Here is a 16,742-nt window from a genome sequence, read left to right as displayed (position 1 = left end):
ATCGAGAGTGGCGGAAAATCAGAGCAACTGACCGACTGTCATTTCACTTAAGTAGACATTAATTATGTGGCTGAAAACTGAAAATCTCGGGGGAAATCAACTCAAAAATTAAATATTGAACACAAAAAAAAACTAGAAAGGTGACCCAGAGTTTTTGCATATTTTTGGGATTCTTTTTAACAATAATGAAAATAATTACCAATTACCCAGAACACCTTGACACCAAATGAAATCTTTTCTATTGAATATATAAACATATATATAACGAATATCGAACTGGCTGTTAATTCAAAATACCCTAAAAGCATGGGTACAAAATAAGGCCTGAAATATACGGCATGTGCGCGAATGTTTCACGTATGTTAATAATGGTACTTTTAAAAATGTTTATAGGCGGAACATTAGTGGTGTAATATAGTTCAAGGTGTTTCTCGCAGTCTTGAGTTCATTGTTTTGGTTATTAAATTGTGCTTTTATGATACTACATTTACAAGCAGGCATGAAAATGACATACAAAAACTCCAGATCCATTAAATTTCAATTAAAAATGTTGTTTTCAATAAGTAGCGCAAACCAATAAAACCTAAATTAAGGAAATGTTCCATTTGAAAAGCAATAAAAATATCTTCAATCTAGAAAATATGATAATATAATGCTGTTTACTTTCGTACAAGTGCTTCGCCCGAGAATCTGTTTGGCATTAAAGTTCTGACTCCGTTTAAAAGCCACGGAAATGTAATTTTTGTAAGTAGATTCCCCAAAATGCATTTGATAGTGTAATAAAAAAGAAACCGAGAATAAAAACCATTACACATGTGCTCCCAACATCCGAGGAACAGGGTGCTAAACCCGAATGGAGGTGGTGGTGTTCGTTCTCGATTCTCCGGTGATGGATAAAACTTACCTGCAAAGAAAAGAAAGGAAATAAAAAATTAGATATTAAAAATTTATTTCAGATGCAACAAGAGCCAACGCAAAGACGGGGCGAGGGGCATTTCAAAATTTTCGTAAGTTCAAAAATGTAATAAAAACAAGAAATTTATGAAGAATTTAGTAAGTGAGGAGAGGTCGGTGGATGAGTTGGCGGCGGGAAGGGGAGTGAAGTGCCTCAAAAGAATTTATGGCTGTAAAAATGTTTATTGCTTCTGTATTCTCTTTTTCCCTGCCACTTTCCATGTTGCGTGGGTCGTCGGTCGGGGGGGCAGGCAACTGGATGTATCCGTATCTAAATTGTTGCACTGGCTGCCACTTGACAGGTAGTCCAAGGAGCGCAACAGAGAAAGGAAGCCTGTCACTTTGAATAATGTTGGGGGACCACATAAATTGGGCACCCCGCATGTGAAATGTTGTCCATGTCCGATGTTCGTTCTTCCCCGTCTAATGAGCCATCTAAAGCAAGGTGCAAATTGCAACACTTTTTACTCCCCGCTCTACAACATCCACATCAATCGTAAAAATTTTCAAATTAAATGAATGAAATTTTCCCCTGATGAAAGAGAGAACATTTGATGAAAGTGTCGGAATTAACGCGGCCACGTCACATGCATAAAACATCATAACCAAGCCGACTGGATTCTCTGCTGAGGGGGTTTGTTTTTAACTGATGCCGCAGAATCAGCCCTTAGCAGCGGCTTAATCCTTCGAGCGAAAAGCTTTCTTTTTTGTTTGTACCACGGCAGTAGCCAAAAGGAGAGCAACTTCCATGGATGATAGTCAAAAGTAATGCAAGTCGAATTTCGAATGTTCTTTTATACAATCATATTGATTTCAATATCATTATTTTTGAATATATTTATCAGTGCACAAACAAGCAAACAGAACTTATATTTTGACACTTCAATAAAGCAATTATTATTTGCATGCAACCAAGGTATTGTTTATTTGAAAAGCAACCGAAAAATATATTTCCAAATTTGATTTAAATGTTAATGAAAACCGAATTCGAAGCCTTTTTCAAAACGGCGCATTCGACATGAATAGAAAGAGCAACCAAACTTTTTGTGCCCGTCGGTCCACGCGATATATATATTTTTTAATCAAAATTCTCTTAAATAATTAAAATGCAAATTGTGCGAGCATAAAATAACAAAAAAACAAGAGCTCCAATGGCAGCAGCAAATAAACACAGACACCGAGAGCTGGTGACAGGACACACGCAAGGACAAAGAAACCGAAGGGACAACAAGCAAAACAACAACTGGCGCAAAAAATCCACCCACGACAGGGGAATGATATGATGACAATCCTGCTGTGGCTGCCGCTCCAGCTGATGATGATGATGGTGATGCTCGTGCCTGTGGAGGACTTATCAGGGGTTGGGTAACCAGGCGGCTTCGTGGGCGTGGGGCCTCGTGGAAGGATGACGACGACTTTGACAGTTCTTTGTGGTATTTTCAACGCTGACTGACAAGATGAGAATGTTGGGTAGTCGCTAGAGTCGTTAAAGTGTTAACGATGATAAAGTTGGGTGTAAACGGTTGTGCACAACCGCACGCCCCACTATTACTATTACTATCGCTGTCAAAGTAATAACTCTATATTCTATGAGTTAGTTTTATAATTTAAAATATATACATGGTTCCATTATAATATTCATCTCTTCTTCCTTTTAACTGAAGCTAATGATATTTTTCTGTTTTTTTTTTTTACTAATTTCAAAAAAGTGTGGAACTTGAAAAGTTACCCTTTTATTTTTTGACCTTATTATTTTGTCCGCTGCTGTGGAGCTCTTCCCCTTTCTCTCTGCACCGATCTCACGCACACGCACACGTGTTGAATTCATGACACAAGGTTCGCATACTCAAAAAGGGTTGCCCCCAAATGGACGATGTGCTGGGGAGGGAGGGGAGGGGGTCTCCCAAGTGCACGTGTGTGTGTGTGCCGCCTGTTCATTAAGCTGCTTATTATGTTTGCATTTAAAAATTCATATGTGACTATGGCAACCCCACAAACAAATTGGTTGTGTCCCTTAAAGCCCATCCTTTTCCACAACCCCACCCACTGTATTGGCGCACTTAAGGACGACTACCATGCTTCATTAAACTGAGCCGAGGATTTGGAATTTTCAGCTGAGACCGGCTGTTAAAAGTTGCCATCCTCTCGCGTCTTCATTTGTAGCCCCTAAAAATGCTCGTTTTTTTTTTTTGTTTTTTATATGCGCGTGTGTTTGTGCGCCTTTGCATATTAATTTATTGGCAGTGCCCGGGAAAATTAACAACTTGTAAAACACAAAATGTAATTAAGTATACGCCGTGTGGCACAATACCGAAAATATTCATTTTCCTCGCCAGCTTTCTTTGCGTTATTTTATAAATATCAAATTAGCAGCTTGAACGGGGTCAAGTTGGGTAATACTTGATGAGCAGACCGTGCAGGTGAACGGGGTTCTTTCTGATGAAATGCCATTGCGGTGAACATAAATTACTAAAAAATACATGGACTCGCCTTGCACAAGACCCAAAAAACACGATGCAGTGACTGTCAAGTTGCTTAAATAAAACCGCAAATGTGGGTTTTCGGGCAAAATGCGATAAAGCGAATCAGGGAAATGGAAATGGGGAAGCCAATTTAGTAATAAAAACATTCTATAAAATATAAATATTTTTTTTCAACATTCAATGTTTCTTTAGATCTAAACATTTATTTGTTAACTCTCATGCGAGACATTAAAGCCTTAACGGAACAAATTGGTTGATGGAAATAGCTGAAAATGACGAGTGAAACTGCGTGGAAAATGATGAAGAGGACCACGAAACTCATGCCCAAAAAAATGGGATAGCAAAGCAAAAGGCGTGCAACGACTTGTGCAAAAGTGAGAGAAAGCGGTTGAGGGTTAAAGGCGACCAAAGTTCATTTGAGCGAAAATGTAATTTTATGCTTTTTAATTGAGCGAATATGCGTGGCAGCATATGGCGCCGTAAAATGGCGAAAAGGACGAAGGATAAAGTGGAATGTGGACCTGTTGGGTTGTTCTCCTTGATGAGTTTGAGCCGCACTCAAGCGAAATAATCAACGCAGCAGAGTGCGATGAAAATAGAGATATACCAAGGACTAGGTCCTTGTTTTGGCTAACTGCAGGTGTTATCCTCGAACAACACAAGTACCAACTTTAATGTGTTTAAACAACTCAAATGGATGGGGGATGGATGCTGGCCTGATGAAAAGCAATAAAAATGCACCATTATTAATCATCATCAATCAATGTCATCCATCAAAACGCGTGGCTACCCCTTCTTCTCCACCAACATACATAATCATCTTGCTTTGTTCACTTTTCTGCGCTTGATTCTCCACCCACTCCTTGTTCTTTATCCTGTCCATTAACATCATCACCGCCTTTTTACCTAAAACACCAGACACACGTCCAGACATGGCTGATGGAAATGCAAAATCGCTCAGGAGACGACTTTGATCTCAGGCTAAGGTACTTAAATCAAAAACTTAAGCAGTGAATGCTTCAGATTGATTTTTTTTGAGTACTTAAGTAACCATGAGTTTCAGTTAAAAAGCTTATTTAGGTAATTTAGTTTAAGTAATAACTATAATTATCGGTACCATTCGCAACTTTCTAGCCAAACTACTGGTTGCCAAATCAAAACCCTTTCCCAGCCGACTTTGGAAAGGTTGTACTGACCCATATATAACTGACACTTGGAAGGCGTTTAGGGAAAGGTTCCGTTCCGTTCCGTTCCCTTTGAAAGTCGCAGACTACCTACTTTTGCGCTTCTTAAACTTAAACCCCCCCTTGTCTACAACTTAGGTTCAGTGAACTTTTCGCCAAGTCAATGACCAAAAGAAAGGCACACCAACTAAACATGTAAAACCAGCTGCGAAGAAAGGGCGGGCGGGAGGCCTGAGGAAGTTGGCCAGAAGAATGAGAATTATAATGATAATGATATCTCATATGGATAAAGCGCCGACCACAATGAAAGAAAAGCACTGAACTTGAGTCCACTTGCGGTTAAGTAGCACATATTTCATGTATCTTGTTTTGGTGCAGCATTGTTTGCATTCGTGTTGCATGTGTTTCTTTGTATTTCTGTTTCTTTCTTCTGCTACATTATATAACACCCGTATAGCTGGTCCTAATTCTTCCCTCATTTAAATTTATTAAGCGTACTTCTTTTTTTTTGGGCTCCTCCAGTCATTTCTTTCACACTTACCGTGAATTTAATTAACAAACTCGAGGGTGACCCCTCTGCCTTTCTTCCCCCCCGAAAAGTGAACTTCTTGACTCCCCGAAAAGTCTGCTCATAAACTTTGCGGCACTTTGCCGGCACTTCTATAGCTTTTTCCTCTTCGCCCAGTATTTTCGTGAGTAGCTTGAATAGCAATTGACATACAAAATACTTTTGAGTGTCATGCCATGGAGTTACCTTTTCAGGTAACCTACCTACCTATATAGTTCCCCCACTCCATTTTATTTTCTTTTTCTTTTTTTTTTTTGGCTCTTTCTTATTGCACCATTGTTTCGTAGACGTTACTGCATTTCTTTTTGGATTGTGCTGCCCGGTTGGCTGGTGAGGAATAAAGTTTATTAAACTTTAAGCCGACAGTCCTTGGGGAAATGGTGAAAACTTTCAGGAATTGAGATATCTAAGAGGAATCTAGCAACGAAACACCAAAACCAAATAAATTATGGAAATGCCTTGCATAGAGTGAGTTTCGAAGTAAAACCAATTCGTAAAAGCATAAATTAATTCCAACTGCAGTTCGAATACAAATGTATGAAATGTTTTGCTGCACCATAAAACTAAAAAAAATTAGTCAAATATTTTAAATTGGTGAAAAAACAATAATTTAGAAGTCGAAGGTTAGATCGAAATAGAAATAAACGTTAATTGCCCTCTAAATTTAGCTTAATCAATGGAATTCATTTGCTTATCGAAGAAATATTTAAATAATGTTTAGCGGTCAAGTTCAGTGGAAAAAAAAAACAATAAAACTAAGACAGCATGATTAGATCGAATTTTAGATGTAAACATAGTCAAAGAATTGGATGAATGTACACAGATCTTCAATACCTTACATTTTAATTAAACTTTCTATGCTTCAAATTTAAAGCCCAGAGATTTCGCACTTTCCAATTACTATCTTTTTAAGGTTCAACCATCTCTGGGCAACCAATTTCCTTTCCTTCTTAAGGCCTCATTAGATACAGAGCATATGTTGGCCAACAAACAAACTTGAGGCGCTTTCATTCAATGCCAATTGTAGGGGAGAAGGTAAAGTAACAAAGGAAAACCTGACGCACATGCCAAAATTCGACACACAACAATGGCCGCAGTCTTAACCCACTTTTTCCATAGCCACAATGTCTAAGCTTCACATGCAGGCGACAATAACGAGAGCAAGAAAACTATGACTAAGTATTTCTTTCGGATCATCATCATCATGAGCAGCATTATCTTCGGCATCCTATCATGCTCGAAACTCACGACAAAAGTGTCAAATCAGACAGACAGACAACCAGAATTACTGGTATGTTGTTTGCTACGCCCGCATTGTGACCGCCTTGTTTTTTTTTGGTTTCTTGTTTTTGGGTGGCAGCAATTGTACCTGGTGAAAATTCCAAAAGGAAAATACATACGAAAATATATAGTCGCGCATTTTTGGCAAGCTATATTTATTTTCGTTTTCAAATTTTAGTTTTTCTAGCTTTGTTTTGCTGTCTCATTTCGATTTTTCACACTTTACTTGATGACAGATAGTGTTGATATATTTTTAGGGGGGTGTGTGTGTGAGTTTGGATACAAAAGTTGTGGGGAAAGGGGTCTGCAAAATGGCTTTGGTGGATGTCAAAGTGGATTTAACTGTATCTGTTGTTCATGGCACAAGAATGAGTAATGGGACTAGAGATTGATCTTTAGTTCTTAGCTATTAATTGAGGAAACCTAAATTTCAGGTTGTTTTAAGAGAGGAATTAAGAACAAAAATACCACCCAGTAAAGTAACTCGGAAACCGTTTGGTAAATTTTCATTACCTTCTGCTGCAACTCGGTTTCGAAACCTTTTCGTTGTTGTTTTTTTGGTTTAATCCAGGCTGACATTGTCAACTTAAATGCAACTCGGGGTCAGTATAAAGTGAGAGTTGACAGGGGGCAAACGGGTTTTTGGGGCTTGAATGCAGTAGAAGTTGCGTTGCCTTTGCCCTTTGACTGACAGTTTCAATTTGCACTAACTTTGAGTTACCAAGAAATTGGTGGCAGAAGAGGAGTGAAAGGGGGTATGGTCCATTCCATGAAGGTGACGCCTTTCATTGGGTATTAAGGTCAAAAAGCGTTAAACCAAAACAACAACAGAAGCGAGAACAGAACAGCACAGGTAAACTGAAAGCCGAGACGAAGCTGGACAAAAAAAAGGCCAACAGATTTGCAGCAACAACCGCAAAAGCACAAAGGCATGAACAAGAACCAAACAAAAACAAAAAAAAATCTGAAGAGAGGGTACTGTAGTGGAAATAGGAGCTACAGGAGCCATAGAATCAGGTCAGGCCAACTAAGAACGAAATGTACACTGCCTTACAGGCCAAGCGAAAATAATTGGCCAAAAAAAAAAGGGGCAAGGGAAATGGCAAACGAAAAACAAACAAGATTTTGGCTTATGCACTTTTGGCTTGAATGAAAAGAAATCCGAGATAGACAGTCGCATAAAGAATCTGCCAAAGAGAAGCCGAAGCCAAAGCCAAAAGCCAAAGAACGACGCTGACTCTTCGCTGTCTTTGGTTCACCGTTATGTTGACCGCGTTACTTAACGGTACTATCAAACACCCAACATGCGAAGAAAAGGGGGGTTTGGTTTACGAGGTGGCGGTTCTGAAGAACCGGTTTCATTCTGTTTGACGGTCGGTCGCGCCGTCTTCGTCGCTTCTTCAGCATTGACACCCATTTGAAGGCAATACGCGAGAAGAGTCGTTAGCTCAACCGGTTCTTCCGACTTCTTCCCCAACTCTTCGGTTTCTTTCTTCGTGTCGCGAATTCTTAATTCCTGCTCTTTGGCCCCATGTTCTTCAAGCTTTCCAAATGAACGACAGTGTGCCGAGATCGCCAGATAAACATTAATTAGTGGGGGTCTTGTGGAGACTTGAAGGCGAAATTTGTCAATCTGGAGCAACTGCAGATGCTATCGGCTAGTTCACATGGGTGTGTGTATTCAGGAGATTTATTAATTAGCATCGGAAAAACAGTAGTAGAAAGTTCTAATTGTTTTTGAATAATTTTATAGCTAGATCTGAATCAATGTATTTGTATTTGCATGCTTGTCTCTCTTTCGCAGTTAAGCCAATTCAATTAATTGTGAAACCATCATTAGACACGATTATCGTTCATTATGACGGCTCAACAGTTTATAAGTGAATGATAATCCATAATTTTTATACAGATTGCATTCGAGCACATTCTAAGCGCATTTACATAATCGTGTTGTCGGTCAACCGGAAATTGACCAACCCAGCAACACAATAAACATTTCAGATCGCTCGACCAACTTGGTTGCTTCCGTTTGATTACCGTTGCTTATTAATGCTCTTCTTCTTTTTTTGGCTCTTTGCCGGTTTTAACCAACTTTGGTAAGATATACAAACAAATACCAATAAATCCAATGGAATTGCTCGCCACCAATTAACAAAAAGAAACGAAAAAGCCAGTGAAACAAAAAAAAATTGATTCTAATTAAAAAATAAAAATATTGTGCAATATGTTAGGCAAGGTTTTTCGCTAAGGTTGCCCCATAAGTTGGAGTAAGTGTTGTTTTAGTATTAAGAAATCACTATTATGTCTTTGAAAACGTAACTGCATTACTACTAACGTTTAGCAATTTCCTGCACATTATTTTTGAAGTCAACGACTTTCTTAATTGCAATATAAACAACTGTTGAAATCAATATGATGGAGTATATTGAAAACCGATAGCTTTGCTGTTAAGTTTTAGCAATAAATTATTAACATAACCATCGCAATGACTGCACAGCAGCTGTTCGGCACATTTTACTGAAATTCCCATCGATGGCATGTTTTTTTATTTAAGTTTTGGTTTGTTTACGATCTTGACATTTCCCATTCAGGTATAACTTGCTATATAGATTTCGAATTCGTTTATTTTCGTCAAGCAGCGTTGAAATTATGACTGGACTTGGGAACCGACTTGACTTGACTAGACTAGACTAGTCTAGTTAATTAGGAAGTTAAATTGGCAGATGGAATTGCGTATTTGTGTCTATTTTACGACGCTTTGACTGACTCTAAAACAAAAGTTATATAACTTTTATGGCTTCTTGATTATATTCGCTTGAGTAACGATATGTGTTTGAAAACACATGGTGAAAGCAAAATCTGGCTTAACTTTTTAATTGAGTTCGTACTTTGTTGTTGCATCATATTTAATTTGTGCATTTGACTTGATATGTCCATAGATATTTTTTGGGCTGGTCATGCTACAAATTCTTTCACAAGTAATCAAATCAAAAGCTGTCTGACTTGTTTTCAAAGTCAAGAAGATAAACTGCCAACTTGTTTTATTAATATTATACTCGTCTTTGTTTTGCCTTCTTTCACAGACGACAACAATCCTTCAAAAAGCCGGTATACATTTTATCAGCATGTGTGCTAAACTCTTAGATTTGGATGTGCCTACGCATTTGTTTTTTATGCTAATTATTTATGGGATTTTAGCCCTTTTTCCACGCGCTGATCGATTTTTTGAACGTCATATCTACTTCAGTTTTTTCGATGCAAATGAACCGAACGAAATTCAATATAAAATAAACTGATTTGTTTAAAGTTTATATTTAGTTGGCAGCCGCAGCGCTGACTAAGTCAAATTTTTCTGATCAAATAAATTTAAGATTTTAATAGGTTTATACGAAAATAGGTGTGGTGTAAAAATAAACTTAAATAGACCAAAATTCAAGAAAAATACAACGGGATGGAACCATTGATACGGTGTATGTTTTTTGTGTCATTTGAAGAATACAGAAATAGTTTTAAAATAATTTCAAACATTATATACCCCCCATATCCAGGGTATTTATCCTATAGAACCGATGACGTGGCGTTGTTTCAGATGTCGCCATTTCAAAAAATGATGACTAACCTAATGCCACCTCAGAAATTCCACCATATATCTTGGATATATTAATTGCATATATCGCTAAATACACACAATTCGCAGTGTCCTTGAAAAAGTAGTATTTATCTTTAAGCAAGCCCAATTTATGGCTCTCTGCGATGCAGCCGTAAGATATAATTTTAATTCACATGGTTTGAGGATTGTGGCCCCTGTTCTCTGTTTATCGCCTGCCATTAATTGCCTAAACAAAATTCCATTTTGGCATTTGACTGCCTCACTTTAGGTTCACTCAATACCACTTAATTGCTAATATTTACCCCACCCACTTTTTGCAATGACGCACTTGGCCGGAAGATTTTGTTTAGCACACGATTATATAACATAATCAATTGTTAATAAATAAGCCAATTTGAGTGGTTAATATTTCGATGGTCGGAAGGAGCCATCTGTGAAGAATACATGTGTGTACATCACCCATGGAGGCAAAGAGTTTTGGGCTTTGAAAGTGCAGATGGCCAGATATTTCCCACCAGAAGAAGTTAGTTACGTACATTGTCACCTACCTGCAAAGAGAAATAGAAAAGGATGGAGTGTGAGCAATGGTTGCGGAAAATGCAATTTCAGATATGTTGACAAATAAATACGGTTAAGGTCTTGAGATTTATAACGACATTTCAGTGGGCGAATTGTGCGCACGAAATAAATCTTTCAGTTTAGAAACTAGAAGAGCTGTACACTTCAGCTTCTGCTCAGGTTTATAATAAATTCAGATTAATATTCGTGTGTGTGTGGGGAAGATTTGTAATTGAATCAGAATGCTTGGATCTTATCCAATTCGTTATTCCTGCAATTTCAGCATAGTTTTCTCACGTCCCAGCAACTTAAGTCCTTGAAATATTCATAGAACGCGCTGCACTACATCGCAGAAGCCAACTTAAAATTTCCATTCAGGTCAAAACAAAAGGAGTCTTGGTTCTTTGTTTGGCTTATTCTTCCGCCGAAAATCCTCGGCGAAAAACCACAAAAAGCAATTGCAGTTCAAAGGCGATACTCTTGGCCTAGGTTCGTTTGGTTGTCAACTTCAATTTGGTCGCGCTTCTCATAAATATTGACGCGAAAATTGTCGCTTGCATTTTGGACGAGGGGATTGGAGCGGGGAATCAGCAGGGTTATTAAAAAATTCATGGCTTGTAAAATGCTGAAAATCCGGGCAATGGAAAATTTAAAATGCCTATAAAGGGAAAAAGAGCAGGAGGCAGGGAGCGAACCAAAGCGACGGGCTGGGGAAGTCGAGATGAAAATTGGCCGGCAAAGCGGCTTATAGAACGGAGGAACAGAAACCAATGCCGCTTGCCCTGTGGCCTTTTCCGACCGCAATGTTGGCGGATGGGATGGTGGGTGGTGGGTGGTGTTTGGAAAAGCCTTCAGAGCGGGAAGGTGTGGATGGAGCGAGGGGAGTGGTGCGTGTGGTCTGTGGGTTGGTTGGCCTCTGAAAACATGACTGCGTTTGACGTCCACTCGAAAATATCATTTACATATCCGCGGAGGAGTCCGCCGAAGCTCAGCGGGAAATACATGAAAAGCTTTTAAATTTTTGATAGCCACCCGCTTTTCATCTCGGCCAAAAACGAAAAAAGAAAACATGAAAAAAGGCAAAACCTGCGTGAGTTGTATCGCTGATCCTTAGCACCCGTATTTTCCCATACTTTATCCTTTGATTTCTGGCATCAGTTGTTTGTTACATTTCTTTTTTTTTTTGCAAATTAAATTAAATTTCAATGTTTCTGGCCTTAATCGTATTAATATTTCATTTACTTAACCCTTTCGGCTGCCACAATTCCACCTAAAGTTAAAAGCATCTTTTTTTCATATTAATTCCAATTTCATTTGTTTGTAACTGCAGTTTTTAGGCACTCCTTTCGTTTCGTTCACCCTTAATTTGGCTTAATACTTTGTTTATTTACTTTAGCCCCCACGGCTAGAGATGAGATATTGGTTTATGGCCAAAACAAGTAAGATAATGGAGGGGAAAAAATGTTTGTGCAGCCACATCTGTGCACTTTTTGCCTTCGGTTTGTTTTGCTCTTTGGATCTGTTTCTCTTGGCTTTTTGTTTATATTTTAATTACGTTTTCGTGGTTGATTTATGCTCATGAAATGGCGTGGGTGGCCTTAAAAAGAAAGAAGGAAGCCCAGAAAATGGTAGGGTTATCCATATAAGAAAGTCTAAATAAAATACTCCTCAATACTTTCGCTTAAAGTTTCCCGAATTCTCAATTATTTCTAAAATCTTCCTTTGGAAATCTCAGCTTTCTCACCTCATTGTCCCCAAAAAAACACAACTTTCCTTTGTTCCCGGATCCCCGGCAGTTGTGCAATGCGCTTTCCATTTGTTTGCAGATGATAAATGACCGGCATTTCCCAACAATCTATCCATCTATCCATCTAGCAGGCAGACCATCCATGGACATCCGTGCATCCAACTAAGTAATATCTGTGTATCTATCTGGGCTATCTTTTGCTGTGTATTGTTATTGCCTTTCGGTTTGAATATTTCCGCTATACGCAAACATACTTACATACATATAGATAGGTACATAGAATATGGCCATCGAACGTTTTTCGTACTTGCCTGCAACTTGTCAGTTTCTGCACAAAGACCATCAATTTATTTAGTTTTATTATCTGCACACGCAGTGCGGAGAGTTCATAGATGGGGTGGTGGTGGTGTGTGTGTATGTTTTTCCGAACCAAAGTTCTTGTTCTTTCTATATTGGCTCAGAGCTTCTATTTTGTAGTTGTTTTGCTGGCCATTTTTTTGCTTTCTTCTTTTTGTTTACGCTCTGCACGCAATGCATAACACAACACAAAAAGCAAAAAGGGAAAATTGTTTGTTGCAAGTGTCGTACCCCTTTTCTCCCCAAAACAAAAAAAAAATATATATAGGGGCAAAAAAAAAAAAAAAAAACAATGGAGTGAAAAAAGGAATATCTTGACACTTTATCGTTAGCCAAAAACTAGCGCAGCGTAAACAAAAGACAAGCGATGGGCGAAAAGTGGAGGCAGGCACAACATGACACGAGGGGCGTGGCACGTGGGCGGGGGGCATGGCAATGTAAGGTTTTGGCATTTTCGCGCTTGGCGTTAAATTCCCCTGACAGCTATAAAATTGCATTTTAGAGCAGCACACAGCACACTACAGTGCAGAGAAGTCAAAACCAAAGTGATAGGAAGGAAGGCAGGAAGGACGGAAGGAAAGGGCACGCAGCGGATACAACAATGTATCTATGTATCTAATAAATAGTTATTGCCGATGTGCAACAACAACAGCTACGGCGAAGCAGCAAGAGCAAGAAGAACAAAATTGATATTCCCCCGAAAGCAAAAGTGCGACATCATTATATAAATTGTAAGGTGGCTGGCCAAAGTGAGCATCATATGTTTTCTATCTGTATATATCAGATACACTAGCCGGGTGGCTTGGCTTTCCTCTAAGTTTGAAGTGATTTCACACACATGTTTTCCCCAAAGCAACTTTTCCTCCCTCTCATTTTCCTCTCTGTCAACATGACCACAAAATGTTTCACAGCTGTGCGCGAAGGGAAAACGAATAAAAAGAAAAAAAAGCAAAGAAAGAAAATATCTGAGAGAACGCGGGGGAGTTTCTCCCTGGCCATTTGTCATTGATGGAGAATATGGGTATCGGGGGAGTTCGATCGGAGGAAAAACAAACAGAAACTCGTGCACGTGACACTGAAATCATATTTATCTGATGCACCACCACTGGAAAATTTATTCTAGCAGCGCAACAAAAAATCCGTCTCAAATAATCTTTTAATGTGGCCGAAATGTATATTTCATTGATTGAATATTTATAAGGTATTAAATACAATTATTGGACATTGTATTATCGAGAAATAAATTAAAATTCATTTCAAACGAAAGATATCCCTTGTGGCATGCGCTCTCATTAAATTATAACGCATGACGACCAAATATTTCTGTTTTTGCATGTGACTTTTTGTTTCCATATGGTTATTTCGTTGTTGCTCATATAATTGATAAAAGAATTACTCATAGCAATTCCACAACTGTTTTATAACCCCATCGAAATCTGTTCTATCCCCTTGGGGTTTCCATTTCAATATGCCTTACACAAATTGATTCGATTGCAATCTTTGAGTGAGTGAATTTTTATGAGACATCATCCGAGCTCTGTGCTCGCTGTTCTACGTCACACATGAGGGAAGATTTTCCGGTAGTGGATTTCATTTTTTCTCCATAGGCCTGGCCTGCAGCCTGGAGTCCTTGCGATAACAGTGCCACATGACACGTGTCTATGCCACGTGTGTGTGTGAGGCCCCGAAAGGGTTAGAAACTGACGTCCGCCTCTTCATTTTATTTTATTTAATTTTTCTGTGGTGGCTTTCACTGCCGTACCACTTATGTTGAGATTACACGCTTGTCAGTGAAGGCGTTTCGCCCACAAAATACTCGGAAAATGGTTTTTTAGGGTGGTGACGCGGGAAGGGAGTGGATATTCTTGTTGAAAGACCGATAAAATGAGCAATATGTTGAAGTTACCGAAGTTAGATAAGAAGTGTACATAAAATAGCAGTTGCAAGCAAGGAGTTTATAAATGATTTTCTATTATCATATATATTCATGTACTATAAACCATATGTTTATTAGTTTATTTATTTATATTTTCATTCTAGTCATTATCGGCATAGACTTTTGGCAGCTCATTCAACTTTGCTCATCTTCAAAAGTGTTCAAGTGCAACTTAGATGAACTCAACTTTTGGATTACGATTTTGCTAGCATCGCCTCGCTCTGTGTAAAAGTTTTTTATGGTATCTCCTCGTTTTTGCTCATTTATATATATATATATATATATATATATACACACTTTTGGCTCTGAACGATTATGAAAGCGAATGGAAATTTAGACGGACAGTTGGGCAGAACGAAAAGAGGAGGAGCTCCTGGCTGGCTGGCAGTTACAAAAGCCTCTTGGCTACTAAGCGGCTGATGAAGTGGATTCAACGGCAGGAGCCTGGCATAATTTGCTTAAATAATTTGTAAGTGCAAAGTTATGAATTGCTTGGATGAGCAGCAGCAGCTTGCAGAGGATTATATTCCTCACTTCTCCCCTCTGATCTCCCACGCACAGCAGTTTGCCATTTTCCCGGGAAACGCATTTCGCCGCAAATCGTTTTCCAACCCACCTCCCCCCACCAAACCCTTGCCACGAAATGCTCTAAAAATTTGTTCGGCCAAACATAAAATGTTAATTGTTTGTTTTTCCCCGTTTGACAACCCCATTTTCCTAGGCATTTTCAATGAGGAAATGAAGCTTAGAATTCACAGAAGTGCATACAAAATAAAGGCTGGAAAAGTGGGTTAAATGCTTAATGATCTGATGATCATGCTGGGAATGGGATCTGCAGTATTTGCAAATGGAAAATTGCAACTGCAATTGCTGGAGCAGCACGTAGAACTCATTTCTCTGCCTGGTTTTCCACAATAAATAATCGTACACATGCGGATGCGCAGATACATCGCTACTGGGTGAAAGTTTTACACACTGTGTGTGTCCATGCTTAAATGCAATGAAATTGGATTTTCATTACGAATGCTCGTCAGTGGATGATATCTTATGGAGGGTTCCGAAAAGCGTTTGCTGCTCTCTCTCCCAGTTTTTCAGCGACCATTTATGAATTACGACAATTTCACCGAGGTTGGTGTGACGTGTGACACAGTTTGTCTGTGGGAGTTCCCATAATTGTTCTTACGTGACACATTTACCGACTCCTTTCATTCTGCAAAAAGACATGGAAAACACAAAGAAGGAAAGGAACTGGTATCTTCCATACACTTTGACATTTTTCAAACGCGCCTCACATGGCGGCACGTTTGGCCATAGGCTGAGAAGTTGACTCTTTGTCAGTTTGTAGGCAGCACGAGCATATGTATCTGTCAGATACTTTGGCCAACTCACGTTACACGTAGCCGGCATATACTTCCCAGAAGAGCGAACCGTGTTCACTGCACCGGGCACGTTTGGGCCAAGTGTATCTGCCAGATACTTGTCACAAAGAAATGCTATCCTAAGACTTGCATATCAATAAGCACTCGTTTATATAGCTTATAAAAATCCATTAGAATCTTAATAAATTAGCGCAAATAAAGATGGTACAGCAATAATTTATATCCTATACTTCACTGTCTCAACTGCAGCATAGAAATGCCCTGACTCATGGGTTAACTACCAATCAATGTCCACCAGCAAACAAGACCGAGTGAATCTAAAAACAAACACACACAACAAGTCGATGAAAACCAAAATCAAATCCAAAGCGCACTTAACTCAATATGGCTAACTTTTGGCCCCTAGATCATATCGTGCTCCAACCATACATATGTATATATCCCCCCTATTCCACCACATCCCAGTGCCCTCCGCATCGACATCATTCAAATAGTCGTATCTAACAAATTGCACTGTCGAATGCAATATTTTTGCTTTTAGCCATAATACCTTTTACATATGCTACGACAGATGGCAGAGAAGAGCATTTTAAGCTGCCATCTCCACCCACAAGCTCCAACTGCCTCCCGTCCCTCATCATCCTACAACTCTCTCCTCTTGCACATTTGCTACACAGAAAACAAA

The 16,742-nt window shown here is 39.0% G+C and overlaps 1 protein-coding gene across 8 annotated transcripts in view; it reads right to left on the bottom strand.

Annotated features, from left to right (window-relative positions):
- Positions 1-16,742, bottom strand: part of LOC6607153 (maternal protein pumilio) — a 166,636-nt gene that overhangs the window by 60,308 nt on the left and 89,586 nt on the right. For 2 of the 8 annotated variants that reach the window (XM_032720465.1, XM_032720467.1), the window contains exon 2: positions 10,617-10,628. The exons of the other annotated variants lie outside the window; for them this stretch is intronic. In XM_032720465.1, the coding sequence (XP_032576356.1) occupies positions 10,617-10,628 (12 nt within the window). The remainder of the gene's footprint in view (positions 1-10,616; positions 10,629-16,742) is intronic. 8 annotated transcript variants of the gene reach the window in all.

This window comes from Drosophila sechellia, chromosome 3R (genome assembly GCF_004382195.2).
Source record: "Drosophila sechellia strain sech25 chromosome 3R, ASM438219v1, whole genome shotgun sequence".
In the NCBI taxonomy this organism is placed as follows: domain Eukaryota; kingdom Metazoa; phylum Arthropoda; class Insecta; order Diptera; family Drosophilidae; genus Drosophila; species Drosophila sechellia.
Note: the sequence above shows the minus strand (reverse complement) of the source record. Positions and strands in the feature narration are given on the sequence as shown.